The sequence below is a fragment of the Chrysochloris asiatica genome, unplaced genomic scaffold (assembly GCF_000296735.1).
Source record: "Chrysochloris asiatica unplaced genomic scaffold, ChrAsi1.0 scaffold00081, whole genome shotgun sequence".
NCBI lineage: Eukaryota > Metazoa > Chordata > Mammalia > Afrosoricida > Chrysochloridae > Chrysochloris > Chrysochloris asiatica.
The window spans coordinates 1,960,103-1,976,733 of NW_006408599.1; the positions used below are offsets into that span (position 1 = coordinate 1,960,103).

At 39.8% G+C, this 16,631-nt stretch overlaps 1 protein-coding gene across 1 annotated transcript in view; it reads left to right on the plus strand.

The window, feature by feature from the left end:
• The window catches only part of LOC102813298 (erythrocyte band 7 integral membrane protein-like), a 41,639-nt gene that overhangs the window by 11,212 nt on the left and 13,796 nt on the right, over positions 1-16,631 (plus strand). The window contains exons 2-4 of the mRNA XM_006865665.1: positions 8,371-8,474; positions 10,326-10,398; positions 11,939-12,021. Of these exons, the coding sequence (XP_006865727.1) occupies positions 8,371-8,474; positions 10,326-10,398; positions 11,939-12,021 (260 nt within the window). The remainder of the gene's footprint in view (positions 1-8,370; positions 8,475-10,325; positions 10,399-11,938; positions 12,022-16,631) is intronic.

Sequence of the window (16,631 nt, forward strand, 5' to 3'; positions counted from 1 at the left end):
AAATTATCTTTAGCAAAATTTTACTTGCATATTGCTGTTGTTATGTGCCGTGGAGTCGGTTCCGACTCATAGCAACCCTGTACAATGTTCCCAGAGGCTATAAAGCTTTACGGAAACAAAGCCTCATATTTCTCCTGCAGAACAGCTGGTAGTTTCAAACTGCTGACTTTGCGGTTTGCAGCCCGATTCGTAACCATACGCTACCAGAGCTCCTTTTACTTGCATGTAGTACAACAACAACAGTATTAATAATATAATAATATAATTAGTAATATAGTCTGATGATTTCCTCAATCCATTGATTCACCTCTCTTTGGAATGGGCACAAATATGGATGTTTTCCAATTTGTTGGCTCAGAAATCTTCCAGATTTCTTTGCATAGTTGAGTGAGTGCCTCCAGTGCTGTCTCAGTGTGTTGAAAGATTTCAAAATGGATTCCATCAATTCCCAGAGCCTTATTCTTTGCCACTGCTTTTATTGCACCTTGGGCTTACGTCTTCCTTCAGTATCAATGGCTCTTGATCATATGCTACCTCTTGAAATGATTGAACATCAACCAATCCTTTTTGACACGTGACCCTATATAGCAAGAAAAATATAATCACGATCTAGGGATACTTAAAGATAAGTAATTTTCTCATTCTATTTGTTGAGCAAGAAGCCCTAGTGGCACAATGTTTAAGTGCTCAATTACTAATCAAAAAAGGTCAGCAGTTGAGCCCATGGCCACTCTGAGGAATAAAGATTTGGCAGTTCAGTGCTGTAAGCTTTGGAAACCCAGGAGGTAGTTCTACTCCGTTCTAAAGAGTTCTATGAATTGGAATTGACTTGAGGGAAATGGATTTTGAAAATTTGTTGATCTGTAACTTTTAGTTTTTGTAGCGGCAATATTTTACCTTTAAAATAAAGCAATAAATTATTTGTAGAATACATATTAATTTCCTACAGGTAGCCCAACTTCAATATTTATTATAAATTTTAAATTATGTCCATTATCCATTTTCAGGTTCTTGCTTTGCTCAGTTACAATTTTATTCTAAACCATGGCAAACTTGTATTTATTAGCAAATATCATGGGATTCCTTTGTGATTGTTTCCACCCAGCAGTTGTTGTATATATCAACAAATATGGAGTCCTGGTGTGGTGCTGTAGGATAAGCACTAGACTGCTAATCACAAGGTCAGCAGTTCAAACCCACCAGCTGCTTCTCAGAAAATCTGTATGGGATCACTATGAGTTGGAACCAACTCAAGGACACTTAACAATGCCATATAAACCAAAATGTCTCAAGAATATCAATTGCCTTCTGTCTGTCGCCACTCCATAAAGCTGGTAGGAAGGACTCAGTCTTCAAAGTAATAAACAGAAACTCTGAAGGAAACTAATTTCCTGAAATGTAGAGGGCATCACTGGGCATTTCTTTTTCTCTTTTGCCAGTAAGTGGTAGGTGATTAAGAGTTTAATTTGCAAGCCTCACCTTTCTAAGGAGTGTGATTCATGTACCTTATTAAGCTATGAGCAACTGGGAAAGAATTTTGAGAGTTGGAGACAAGATTATTTCATTTTAAAGGCATTAGAAAATATTATCATTTCTCCAGTGCATGCATACTGATTCTTCCTTGCCAAGCATTTGATATATGGAAAACCAAATAGTTTTCAGAATATCCACTGAATTTCTTGTTTCTCCTGATTTGTAAATCTATACGATTTGTAACCATATGGCATAAATGAATGGTTAAACATTCAGATGCTAACTACAAGATTTGTAGTTCAAATTCATTCAGTGACCTTGTGGGGAAAAGATCTAGAGAACAGTTTCCATAGTAATTGTAGCTAAGCACATCCTACGAGGTTGTTCTGCCCTGTCACCTAGGGTCACTATGAGTTGGAATCTACTCGAAAACACCCAACAACAACCATACTCATCTTGGCTTTTCAGAAACATTGAACACCAAAAGCCTGGGCAGGATTTTCTGGCTTGTCCCCCTGCCATTAATAAATGAACTTCTTAAACGTCTTTGAAAATCTATACCTAGCGGGAGCCCTGGTATGGCACTGGACTGTAAGGTCGGTAGTTCAAGTTCACCAGCCACTGCTTGGGAACCCTATACAGGGTCACTATGAATCAGAACTGACTTGACGACACTTAACAACAACAACAACAAAACTGGAGGTAGGCAGAAAGCAAGGGACCATTAAATCATTAAAGAGGTTTTTATGAAAATGAAAGAAACATTTCCCTCCCCTTTTTTTTTATCATGAAGCTCTCAACACTTGAGAATTACTTCCTATTGAGCAATATAAGAATATTACAGAAAAGTATCATCTAGTATTTATTGAGTATTATCTCGCCTGCAGAGTCCTCATGTAGTGCTCTAGGATCAGCACAGGTCTGTAAACTGCAAAGTCTGCAATTCAAACCCAGTAGCTGCTCCTCAGAAGCAGAGTCGCTATGAGTCGGAACCGACTTGACGGCACTTAACAGCAACAACAACAACTAACCATAAGTTTGGAGGTTCAAACCCATGAGCTGCTCCTTGGAAACCCTACACAGGGTCGCTATGAATTGGACCCGACTCGAAGGCACTAAAAACAACAATCTCGATCCTGCAAGGACAGCTAATTATCCTTGTTTTACAGGTGAGGAATCTAAGGCTTAAAGAGGTAAAGATCTTGTAACTAAGCAGTAACAGAACTGAGGTTCAAATGCCAACACTCCTAATCTCAAGGAAATGATGCACAAGAAATTAAAGTATTAGGCAAAATATTTGGACCATAAATGCAGAAAGTTCTATCAAGAATCAGAAGAAGGAAAAAACATTTCATTGAAAAACTTGGTAAGAAACTCTTTAGTTTGTACCCACTTTATGTTGGGTAGAGTCCTGGTGTGTTGTAGGATAAGCACTGAACTGCTAAATCACAAGGTTGGTGGTTCAAACCCATCAGCCACTCCCGGGAAACCCAACACAGGGTCTCTATGAGTTGAAATGGACTCAAACACACTTAATAACAACTATGTAGGGTACTATACTAGACATTGGCAGTATAACAATGAATAAGAAACACCCCTCCCATCACAGAACATATAGTCTAATAAGTTCAGGACACGGCATTGTACACATACTCCTCATTTATTGACTATCTTATTATCTGACATTTCACATTTACAATAATAGTAAAATATCTATGGTTTGATTGCTTGGTGCACTAACAATGTACGTCTGACAGTAATGAACAGCAAGGCGCAAGGAGAGAGTAATTGGCTGTGCTGGTTACGGTTATGTGTCGACTTGTCTGGGCCATGATTCTCAGTGATTTGGCAGTGTATAGTGAGGAGCTCTGGCAGTGTAGTAGGAGCTGTGGTAGCGTAGTGGTTATGAACTAGGCATCTAACCTCAGGGTCGGCAGTTCGAAACTACCAGCTGTTCTGCAGGAGAAAGATAAGGCTTTCTGCTCCCATAAAGATTTACAGCCTCAGAAACCCTGTACAGGGTTGCTATGAGTCGGAACCAACTCCACGGCACACCACCACCACCAACAGTGATGTAATTTGGCAGTTATGTAATGATGTAGTCACCCTCCAGACTATGTTCTGATGGAGTTGTTCTCCCTTTTCTCATCATACCAGTTTTCACATAACAACCTACTCTTTGGAACTTAACCATGTTGATAGATACAGAGTACTTTATACTTCGTTGAAATATGGGAGACTTGGAATAATATTTTAAAAGCATGAGATGCTGTCGGATAAGTATTTGTGGTCAATCTGTTCCTTGTTTAGAAACCAGTTGACTCTGGAAACCTAACTCTGAGGTTGGCAGAGAGTTTTGAGACTGTCCTTTGCTATAAATAATCACAACTGGAATTAGGAGGGTTTGCTTCCTCTAGGACTATCGTATTTCATTCTCAGAAGCCTACCATGCTTTCCCAGTTTTCATACTGTCTTGAGAAAGTGCTCCAAACACAAACATTTTTACTGAGTTATTTTCATTTATTTGTTTATTTTTTACATTCATAGGCAAAGGGTCAAAGAGTAACTTGATTTAAAACAGGGGCTTTGGAGTAAGATGATCTATATTTGAATTTCAAATCCTTTATTATGTGACCCTGGGAAAGGTCTATTGCTTCATTTATCTCATTTGTAAAATGGAGGTAGAAATACGTAGCCCACAGAGCTGTTATGAGGGATAAATAAGGTACATGACTGACATTTAACATTGTGTCTAGAGTATAGCAAACTATACCCCAAACAGCTGCTATTATGACAAGACCTGATAGAGCCTCCTCCACATATGCAGTGACTATGTCTGTACTCCAAAACTGTAATTTAGCAAACGCTGTAGGATCAGCACTGGACTGTGAACCACAAGGTCGGCAGTTCAAACCCACCAGCTGCTCTTTGGAAACCGTACACAGGGTCGCTTGAGTTGGAACCAACTCGGTGACATAGGCTTAATAGCAACAACACAATTAATTTAGGATAACTTGAAATTTGCATGAGGACATTTACTTCATACAGTGAACAGAATTAGAGAATTACAAAGTCAGATGTAACCAAGGTATCAGCCATTACTGTTGATGGTGAGGTGATTCCAACTCATAGAGAACCCCATGTGTGTTATTTGTCAGAAATTGATTTCTAGACTTTTCTTCCAAGGGTCCTCTCGATGGGCGCAAACTTCCAACCTTTCTGTTAGCAGTTGAATACATTAACTTTTTGTACCGCCCAAAGACTATAACCAAGATATTAACTATGTATTTCTGGTGATTTTGTTGTTATTTGTTGATACATTGTTGTGGTTTAGGTGAACAGAAGTCTTCTGTGTTTTGTTGAATCAACTTTAGTTGTAATGTGTTTCTGGGTTTTCATCTTGCGTTTAGAGCATTTGAACCAGATGCCAACACCTATTTTTCCTTTCTCTCATTCTCCCAGCCTGAGCTCTGTGATTAATTCGTGGCTTCCTACGTATTCAATCTGTTGCACTGCCATCTTCATGATTGGTGTACCTCTTCCCCTTTGCTCAACTTCCTTCCCTTATTAAAACAGCTCCTGCAAATACAGCAAATATCTTCTGTGGTTGTTACATAAAGTGATCGCATCCCTTGGCTTATTCAGTCCCTCTGTCCTCCACAGAAAAGAAAAATAAACTGAAAACGAGGGAGACACTGAATACAGAAAATAGGAAATACATCACAGAAGGTGACGGGAATTCCCTAGGGTGGTATTAAAAGGCAATCACAGAATGATTGCTGTGCAGGCCAGATGAAAGAACAAGTCTAAACAGGAGGCACTTAATGGCTGAAGAAGATGAAATTAATAGAATGTCTGTATCTTTTTGAGAGGTTGAATCAATGACAAATATATTGAAAGCTCAGCAATGAGAAAAAAAAAACAAGACAAAGACTTGTACAGGAAAGGAAAACTATATGACTTAGCTTAGAATTGTTGTTAAGTATTGTTGAGTTGGTTCTAACTCTTAGCAGCCCTGTGTATAACAGAACAAAACAATGTCCTGTCCTCTGCTGTCCTCACAATTGTTATGTTTGAGCCCATTGTTGCTGTCACTGTGTCAGTTTATCTTGTTGGGGTTCTTCTTATTTTTCACTGACCCTCCACTTTTCCAAGTCTGATGTCCTTTTCTAGGGATTGGTCCCTTCTGCTAATAATGTCCAAAGTCTCCCCATCCTCACTTTCCAAGAAGCGTTCTGGCTGTACTTCTTCTAAGACAGATTTGCTTGTTCTTCTGGGAGTCCATGGTACTTTCAGTATTCGCCAACACCATAATACAAATGCATTGATTCTTCTATTATCTTCTGTTTTCATTGTCCCAACTTTACTGTGCATATGAGACAATTGAAAATACCATGGTTTGGGTCAGGCTCACCTTAGTCCTCAAACTGATATCTTTGTTCTTGAACACTTTAAAGAAGATTTGCCTAATGCGACATGTTGTTTGATTTCTTGATTGCTGCTTCCATGAGAATTGATTGTGGATTCAAGCAAATTGAAGTCTTTGACAAATTCATTCTTTTCTCCATTTATCATGCTGTTACTTACTGGTCCAGTGGGGGGATTTTTTGTTTCCTTTACATTGAGGTGGAATCCATACTGAAGGCTGTAGTCTTTGATCTTCATCAGTAAGTATTTCAAAGCTTCTTAATGTCCAGCAAGCAAGGTAGTGTCATCTGCATACTGCAGGTTGTTAGCAAGTCTTTCTCCAATCCTGATGCTACCATGCTCTTCATATAATTCAGTTTCTCAGATTATTTGCTCAGCACACAGATTGAATAAGAATGGTGAAGAGATACAACCCTTGACACACACCTTTCCTGATTTTAAGCCATTCAGTGAGCCCTTGTTTTGTTCTAATGACTATTTCTTGGTCTGTGTCCAGGTCCTTCAGGATCACAGTGAAGTGTTCTGGAATGGCCATTCTTCACAATGTTATTCATAGTGTGTTAAAACCCACACAGTGAATGCTAGCTTTGAGTAGCATTTACATATTCATAATAATGTAAAATTTGATACTGATATAATTATATTGAAAGGATGGACATAGTATATGGCAGCGACAAGAGAAGGAAAGAGAACTAAATCCTCTACCATTGTGGAAAGTCAATAGGTAACGCTCAAAACTTAAAAATCCAGAAGTAACTACAAAAGTCCTGGTGTGGTGTGGTGGGCTAACGTGTCAGACTGCGAAGTCTGCAAGATCGGAAGTTCAAATTACCAGCTGCACCTTGGAAACCCTATATAGGGTCGCTATGGGTAGGAATCGACTCGATGGCACTTAATAACAATATCAAACTACAAAAGTATATGATTTAGAAACATGGAAATAAATGCCAAAGTGCTCAGCCAAAACAACAATTGTCTTTGAAGAGGAAGAAATTGAAAGAGGTGAGCAGAAACTGCTCTTTTTGGAAATGAATCTGGTAGAACTATTTAAACTTTATGCAAGTTGAACCTTGATAATAATAACAATAAAAACGAAAGCAAATCGACCCTGTCCAGGGAGGCAGTGACACTAGGCATGGAGGCAGAGATGATGACGTGGACAGAGGGAGCAGCTGGGGACACTATGGGACTCAAGTGGGGGGTGGGGAGGGTGGGGGGGAGGCAGGTGTGTGGGTGGACCCTTTGGTTGTTTGATGATGCATGCAGTGGATTGTGATCATTGCAGTGAAACAAAATACAATAGGATGAATGTAAAGATAATGTTCACCCATGTAAACTAACACATAATTCACAATAAAAACTTTAAAAAAAATAAAGAAAGCAAATAGCTCCCTCCCTCAAAAAACAAACAAAAAACCCACAAATACATAGCTAAGACAACTAAAAATAAAGAGCAAACATTAGGGAAGAGAAAAACCAATTATGCAATTTATATATAGTTCTTTTGTTATGTTTTCTAAAAATATGTTCTGTGTTTTTATGAGGCAAAAACTTGGAATATATACCAAAATGCTTTTGTCTCTAGGTTAAGAGTAGACTTTCCCTTATTTTTTACACTTTTCTAAACTTTTTGCAATGGTGCAAATATGACCTTTATAATTGGCCAACAGTGCTACTTCGTATTACAAAAAAAGGGAAATAATTAGAAATGAGGGAGAAAACTGTACAAAGATGTTTGTTTCAGAATTATTTATAGCAATGAAAAATCAGAAATAACCTGCCTACTAATCAAGAAATGGATACTAAATTGTGCTCCATATACCTAGTAAAATATTCTACAGATATTATTTAAAAATAAGCTTTGAAAAACTTTATACTTATGTTATATGGTTTTTATCTTTAATCCTGCTATTTAGAATGCCCTTTTTCTTCCTTCCCTTTCCTTTTTTTAAGCATTTACCTTTACTGTTACATCTGTCAAGAAACCCCTCTGACAACCGCCAAGACTACCCACCTCCAATCCCAACTGTGGCAGTTACCCCTAACTGTGTCCTCAAAATAATCTGAACAGATGCTCTGTAAATGCATTCACCACTCGTGTTGTTACACTTATCTGTTTTTCTGTTCTCCCCATGAACATTTAACCTTGAGAGCTGGGGTTGGGTTTTATTCATTTTTATCACTTCAGTACAAAGTGCAGGGCATTGTGCTGTTTGGTGCTTAATAAATGTTCATGGGGTAAGATATTGAATAATGTGAAAAATACTTGTGTTACTTTATCAAGTAGAATGGGGAAAATAATATCTATACTTCAAGGTTGTTCAGGAGAATTAGATGGGAAAACTCATGTAAAGCCGCTAGCATGATGCCTTGCACACAGGGGCCCACGGAATGGTAAGGATATGATGATGTCATTCACGTGAATAACAATAATAAGACTGTATTTTTGTTTTGTTTTGTTTTCAACAGATAGCCCCAGTACAGGCCTTGGAGCTTGTGGATGGATTTTAGTAGTTTTCTCATTCTTATTCACAGTTATAACTTTCCCAATATCAGTATGGATGTGCATAAAGGTAAAGGACATTTCATTCACATCTGGAAAAGGGATCAACTCTTACGTACATAAACCTACTTTGTGCATATGTGAGAGAGCTAGAAACCATATTGGCCTCTATAGGAAAACTCATTCTATTATTTTATCCATTGTAATGTTGTTGTTGTTGTTAAGTGCCATCGAGTCGGGTCCGACCCATAGCGACCCTGTACAGGGTTTCCGAGGGTGTATTGTAATGGACTCTGAAAAATTCTTTTTAGTCATTGTTTAATCAATCCTTTCCACAGTTAGAACAAAGATCACCATCTAAAATATTCTGGTGTAAGGGATCTCTGGGAGGTAGTTTTGAGAGAACAAATTCTCCAGAGTCAGAATGTCAAGGTTTAGCTGCTGGCCCATTGTTCACTGTGTGATCTTTGTCACTTTTCCTAACTGGTACAATGGAAGAAAGTAACAGGAACTACTTCATAGGGTTGTTGTAAAGACTAATGAATTAATGTGTCTAAATGTAATGATCACAATGCCTGGCACATAGTAAGTGCCCTACAAGTACTGGTCATGTTTTTTATAAGGTTCTTATACTTTCATAAACAACTATTGTTTACATATTTGTTGCTGTTATTACTGCTGACTCATAGCAACCCTGTAAAGGGGTTCCAAGAAGTAGCTGGTGGGTTTGAACTGCTGACCTTGTGGTTAGCAGTCCAGTGCTTATCGTATAGCGCCACACCAGGACTCATTTACATATTACTAAAAAGATAAAATAAGCTCCAAGCATTTTCAGATATATTTGGGACTATTATAATTGAAGAGTCTTGTTGTAGCGCTGTAGGATAAAAGCACTGGACCACAAGGTTGTTTTGAACCACAAGGTCAGCAGTTCAAACCCACCAGCTGCTCTTCAGAAACGCTATGTTGTTGTTGTTGTTGTTAGGTGCCATTGAGTCGGTACCAACCCATAGCGACCTTATGCACAGCAGAACAAAACACTGTCCAATCCTGGGCCAGCCTTACTACTGTTGCCACGCTTGACTCCATCAATGCTGCCACTTGGCCAATCCGTCTCGTTGAGGGTCTTCCTTTTTTTTTTCTTCCTCTTTTTCTCTGGCCCACCACCTTAGCAAACTGGATATCCTTCTCCAGTGACTGGTTCCTCCTGACAATATGTCCAAAGTATGAGAGATGAAGTTTGGCCATCTTGGCCTCCAGGGAGCACTCTGGCTGTACTTCTTCCAAAACAGATCTATTGGTTCTTTTGGCAGCCCATGGCACTTTCAATATTCTCCTCCAACACCATAACTCAAAAGCATCAATTCTTCTATAGTCTTCCTTATTCACTGTCCAGCTTTTGCATGCATATGAGGTTATTGAAAATACCATGGCTTGGGTCAGGCGCTATACAGGGTCCCTATGAGTCGGAACTGACTCCCAGCAATTAACAATAACCTTAGAATTGAAATAATCAGGAGAAAAACTATGAAGACTTTAGCTTTTTTCTTTCTTCTGAAATAGCAATTCATATATAATGAAATAATAATGCTAACAGCTGAAGAATGAGGTTATGGATTTGTTTTTTGTATCATTCTCTACTGCTTTTATAAGCAGTAAGAAAGTAAAACACACGGTAAATAGATACCATACTTGTGGAATAATTAAACATTGCATTATTCTAGATGTTATCTAGTGTGTTCTAGAGAAAAAAAAACAAGAAAGGTAGTTTGTATTAAAGCATAAATATTATATATTCATATATGTATTTTTAAAGTTATGCATGTAAATATATTCCTCACGTTGAATTATTGTGTGTATGTGTTTGTTTTTGTTGTGAGTGTGTGTGTTTTTTGTTTTGTTTTTCTTTTTTCAATTCTAGATTATAAAAGAATATGAAAGAGCCATCATCTTTAGATTGGGTCGCATTTTACAAGGAGGAGCCAAAGGACCTGGTCAGTACTAGGATTCTGGATTGTTTGTCTGGAGTCTGAAATTCTCTTATTGATGTAATTTTCCTTCTGAGGATCTCTTCTCTGTTGACCTAGAAATAATTGCATAGGTTACAGAAGTTGTATCACAATAACAGTGTTGCAAGCCAGGTGCACTTAAGTAATCTTTTCCTTCCCCTCCCCTTCCCGTTTGAGTTGATAAGACTGTTTCAGTCTGGGAAGAGCTTACTCAATGGATATAAGGTGGGGCCGAGACAAAGAGAATTAAAGTAGCAATGGGAGTCACTACCATTCATTTGACAAACCTGGGTGAAGCTTCTACTGTGTTGGCAATTCAGACTCACCCATTGGTACCACGGAAGAAGCGCTTGGCGATCTGTTTGGGCCAAGAAAACTCTACGGAGCAGTTCTACTCTGTAAAACATAGGGCCACCATGAAATGGCACCAGCAACAAGTTTGGTTTTGATATTCCAGTAGAAGAATTCTCTGTATTCCTAGGAATGTTAAGGAGACTAAAACACGGTCCTATCCTCAAGCATTTCACTATCTGTAGTGATGAGCCAGACACTTGGTAGCGTAGTGGGTTACATGTTGAGCTACTGACTTCAAGGTTAGCAGTTCAGTAGTTCAAATCCACCAGTCATTTTGCAGAAGAAAGATCCCATAAAGATTTACAACCTCGGAAACCTTATACAGGGTCTTATGAGTCAGAACCGACTTTATGGCACACAACACCATTTGATTAGTGTTTTCTATGTGATAAATATTTTAATCAAGTAATCGCAAAGAGCTGTAGAGTCCCAGAGAAGAGTGACTGACCTAAACTAGCAGGTTGAGACAAAGTTTTTCTGGAGGTGACATTTGGTGGAGTCTTGAAGAATGAAAGTGATAGTCACAGAAAAGGTGTTCTAGCAGAAACAGCACCAAAACAATAGAAAAGACATTGCAGTTTCAAGGAACTGCAAGTTCCGGAGTGCAGCTGGAGCCCAGGGTGTGGGGACAGAGGAAAGGCCATGCGTGACTTTGTATTTTAGAAGAGATTGTGCTGCTTGTAGTTTAGAAAATGAATTGCAGAAGAAAAGCTAGAAGGAACAAAAAGATGGTAGAGGAAGTGATTGCATTGGTCAAAGGGGAAAAAAAAAAATACATTTGACGTAACAGAGCGAGAAGAGTAAATGAAATCCAAGTGCCTTGGTGAGGGCTGTGAGAGGTGGGAAATGAACAAGAAGAGAGAAAAATCATATTTCTGGCTTCTGGTTCAGAGGGAGCCATTTACTGAAATGAACTGGGGACTTGCGGTTAATTGTTGTGAAGTACCATCCAGCCATTTCTGACTCATAGCAACCTTGTATAGGGTTTCCAAGGAGCAACTGGTGAGTGTGAACCACTGACCTTGTGATTCAAACCGACCTTTCTGTCTAGTGCTTATCATACAGCGCCACACCAGGTTGATTAGTTTGCGTCTGTTAGAATTGAACTGAGTAGATGAACTGTTTAGGTGCCTGTGTCTCTTTATAATCTTCCACGTCACCTTTGTTGCAGGTTTGTTTTTCATTCTGCCATGCACTGACAGCTTCATCAAAGTGGACCTGAGGACTATTTCCTTTGACATTCCTCCTCAGGAGGTAAGGTGGTCTTTTGCTGTGAATGACTGATACAACACGTGTGCCAGTGTTTTGCAATAAGAGGCAGCATAGTACAGACTCCAGAGTCTGACCACCGTCACCATTTTCCTGCTGTGTGACCTTGAGTAAGTTGTTTAACTGCCCTCTGCCTCAGATTCCTCATCTGTAAAATCGAGGTTATACTAATAGAACCTACTTTATAGGGTTCCCGCCCACTGCCATCGAGACAGTTCCAATCCATAGCGACCCTCTAGGACACAGTAGAACTGCTCTTAGTGTTTCCAAGACTACAAATTTGTATGAGAGAAAACTGTCTCATATTTCCCTCGTAGAGCAGCTGGTGGGTTTGAATTGCCAGCCTTGTGTTTAGCAGTCTAATGCTTATCCTATGGCACCTAGGGCTCTTTTTTTAGGGTTCATTTGAGGATTAAATGAGAATGTAGTTGTTTTTAAGTGCCATCAAGTTGGAGCCAACTCATAGCGAACCTGTATAGGGTTTCTGAGGAGTGCCTGGTAGGTCTGAACCACTGACCTTGAATTTAGAAGTCCAGTGCTTATCCTACAGTGCCACTCCATCTAAGTTGTTGTTGTTGTTAAGTGCCATAGAGTCGGTTCCGGCCCCTAATGACCCTGTATAGGGTTTCCAAGGAGCAACTGGTGAGCTTGAACTGCCGACCTTGCATTCAAACAGCTTTGTAGTCTGGCGCATTAACCCACAGCACCACGCCAGGACTCCTCACTCCATCTAAGTGCCTACTGCTACTATTATAAAAATAATGCTATTATTATTATAAAACATCAAGTATAATGTTAGCATCATCATTGTCATCATGTTTGTTTTACCACATTTCTTCTCTATAGGTTTCTGATTTAAAAACTCCTACTTGGCACAATAGTCCTTCATCTTGACTTTATTCTCAATAACTGGTTAGAAGAATCAGAAATTACTCACTTAGTATTGTAAATAAACCATATACTATCTCTGGTAGTGTAGTGGTTGCGAATTGGGCTGCGAGCCTCAAGGTCAACAGTTCGAAACTACCAGCTGTTCCGTGGGAGAAAGATGAGGCGATCTGCTCCCGTAAAGATTTACAGCCTCGGAAACCCTAGGCAGGGTTGCTATGAGTTGGAATTGACTCCAAAGCACATAACAACAACAACATTGCTCTTCAATACTGGTAATTGCGATTCCATCAAGCTGTTTTCATAAATATCTTCACAGCATCTAAAACTCACAGCTGAACTCTAGAAAGTACAAAGGTGCAATGAGGCAATGGAATTCCTCTAGACTACAGCAGCAGAACCAGCACTAAAACCCATGTCTTCAGGTTCCCTGTCCAGCACTTGTTCTACAGCGCCATGCTAAATGCTTCTGGATTAGCTCCTTCATGGTCCTTGAAAAAGTGATGGTCATTTGGTACCTGTAGCATCTTAGGACACGTAGAAACCATTGATGAGTAGGGGACAGTAAAGTCCTGTCAATGTTTCTTTGACAAAGGTCAGGTGCTCGGCAGGATGATGGAACCTGGCCATGCTGCCGCTCGTGTCATAAAATCCAGAAACCCACTCAGTCACATCCTTGCTGATATTGATCCAAATAATTGGTGACATCAAACTTTATAACCAAAACATGTATATTGATTCCAGCAATCATTTTTACCTACTGCCAAAGAATAACAGTAAGCCCATCGCTGTGCTCCCTGCATGTTTTCCCATCTTTCAGGGAAGATTGACTCTCAGAAGGAGCTCCTTTCAGGGAGCTGGGAACCCTTATAGTGTTTTCCTCTGTAAACATGGCAGACATCTGGTTGGCACAGTTGCTGTAAGCTTCTGCCTTCCAGCTGCACTCTCCTCTCCTGCAAGCTGCTGAATGCAGAGCAATTTGGAATTTGGCAAGCACTGCTTTTTCTGGTTTCCTGTGAACTTGCTGTGAAGGGAGACAAACAAACACCACGCCTCTGAATGACATTAGGCAGAGAGCCTGCAGCTTAGGGAGTCCTGGCTGTGACAGAGTCACAGGGGCAGGGATTTGTTTAGGAATGATACACATTTTCTCATCACATCACGGGAAGTGATTACTTTTCACACGAGATGGTAACATACTGTGCGTTTATTGACAAAGTCCCCACTTGTCTTCCAAGTCAACAGTATTTTTAGTTTACTAAAAAAAGGATTACTGCTTTGATGCCTGGCAGTGCTGATCAACTCTGTAACAACCTTGTTGTTATTTTCCCTTCCATCTACATGGCTCTTCTCACTTTCCAAAGATGTTCACAAACATCTGATTTGATGTTTACAGAAATTTGGTAGAATTGGGCAGTGTTATTAGCCCCACCTCACAATGGGGAATCTCTAAGTCAAACCATTAAAAAGTCTTATAGAAGTCCAGGCCTAGGGAGGTACAGGCAGATCTGGAACAATTCAGGTCTTCTGACTCATTTCATTGTTCTTCCTTAATCAATATATTCCTAGGACAATACAAACAATAGCAAACCTATTGCCAATGAGTCAATTCTGACCCATAGTGATCGTATAGGACAGAATAAGACTAACTCCATAGTGTTAATCTTTACAGAAGCAGATTTCATCTTCTCTCTTGGAGCAGCTGTTGGGTTCAAACTGCAGACCTTTCAGTTAACAGTGGAGCACTTAACTGCTGCGCCACTAGGACTCCTTTCTTAGGACCATGTTTCATATTGCTGTTGTTGTTAAGTGCTGTTGAGTCCATTTCGACCCATAGCAACCCTGTATAGGGTTTCCGAGGAACAGCTGGTGAGCTTGAACCACCGACCTTGCAGTTCAGATGGCTTTGCAATCTGGTGCATTCACCCACAGTGCCACACCGGGACTCATCTCTAATTTACTGACCACCTACACATACACCATCCTGCCCTCAAAATCATAGTCTAATAGAGAAATAGACAAATCAATAAACACTGTCACTACAGTGTAAGGTGCAGTGGATATGCAAAGGAAGGGTGCTAACTCTGCTGGAAGTGTTGGGGAGTTTCATGGAGAAAGAGACACTTGATCTGTGTCTTGAATGATGAGTACAAAGTGCCAGTCTCTTGTGAGGGAGAGAGAGAAGACAGAACATTCGGTCAGGGATATCTGTAGAAAGGCTAGAGCCATGGACATGGTGTGTGCAGGAACCTGCATGTGGCCTCATGAGTTGTGTGTGCATGAGGGTGAGGGGAGAAATGAGGCCAGAGAGATATTGCAGGGCCGATGTCAAAGGACTTGCATACCAAACTTATCTGCAAGGCAGTGGGAGCCATCAAGCCATTTTAACCAAGGATTATTGAAATTAGGACTGAAACGTTAAAAGATCACAATGGCATAAGACCTCTTTAAAGGATTGAAGAGCAGAGATGTCAGTTTGAGGACTAAAGTGTGCCTGACCCAAGCCACGGTATCTTCAGTAGCCTCATATGCAGTGAAAGTTCGACAATGAATAAGGAAGACCGCTATAGAATTGATGCATTTGAGTTATGGTGTTGGAGGAGAATTGTAAAGGATTGATGGATTGTTAGAAAAACAAACAAGTCTATGCTGGAAGAAGTACAACCAGAATGGTCCTTAGAAGCCATGGTGACCACACTTTGTCTCTTATACTTAAGATATTTTATCAGGAGGGACTAGTCCCTAGAGAAGGACTTCATGCTTGGTAAAGTAGTAGGTCAGTGAAAAAGAGGAAGAGCCCCAAATGGACGGATTGGCTCAGTGGTAGTAGCAATGGGCTCAAACATAGCAGCAATTGTGAGGATGGCGCAGGACTGGGCAGTGTTTCATTCTGTTTTGCATAAATAAGGTCGCTATGTGTTGGAAATGCCTTTACAAGATCTAACAACAGCAACAACATGGCAGAAGTATAGAGGATGGATTGGAAACAATGGAAATAGTTTCTTACCCAAATTAGTTTATTACAGTTAACTAAGCACTGCAGGATAAGTACTGGACTGTTAACGCCATGACTGAAAAGGTCAACAGTTCAAACCCACCAGCTGCTTTAGAAAATCTTACAGGGTTGTTATGAGTCAGAACTGACTTGGCAGCACATAACAACAACAATAACAAGTTAGTGTTTGACTTAAAGGGAATGCCATTATGCAGGATGAAGAAATGATACTAGTAAAATCTACATTTTACACGACACTCACCACGTATCAGGCACTATTGTACGCATTTGAATATATTACCTCAGTAATTCTAGCAACAATCTACCTAAAGTAGGTACTATTATTGTTGTGAAGTGCCATCGAGTCAGTTCTGACCATAGCAGCCCTGTAGAGGGTTTCCAAGGAGCAGCTGGTGAACTTGAACCACCGATCTTGCCGTTCAAATGGCTTTGCAGTCTCGTGCATTAACCCACAGCGCCACACCAGGACTCCAGGTACTATTAGTAGCCTCTATTTTATTGATGACAAAACTGAGTTCTAGAGAGTGTAAGTAACTTGAATTACTGCTTTCCTGGGAGGCTTCATTCAAACAGTTTTTTAATTCAAGAGAAAATTTTGTCATGTTAAGAATTTTCATGTTGTTATGTGCCGTGGAGTCGGTTCCGATTCATAACGACCCTTTACAGGGTTTCTGAGGTTGTAAGTGTTTAT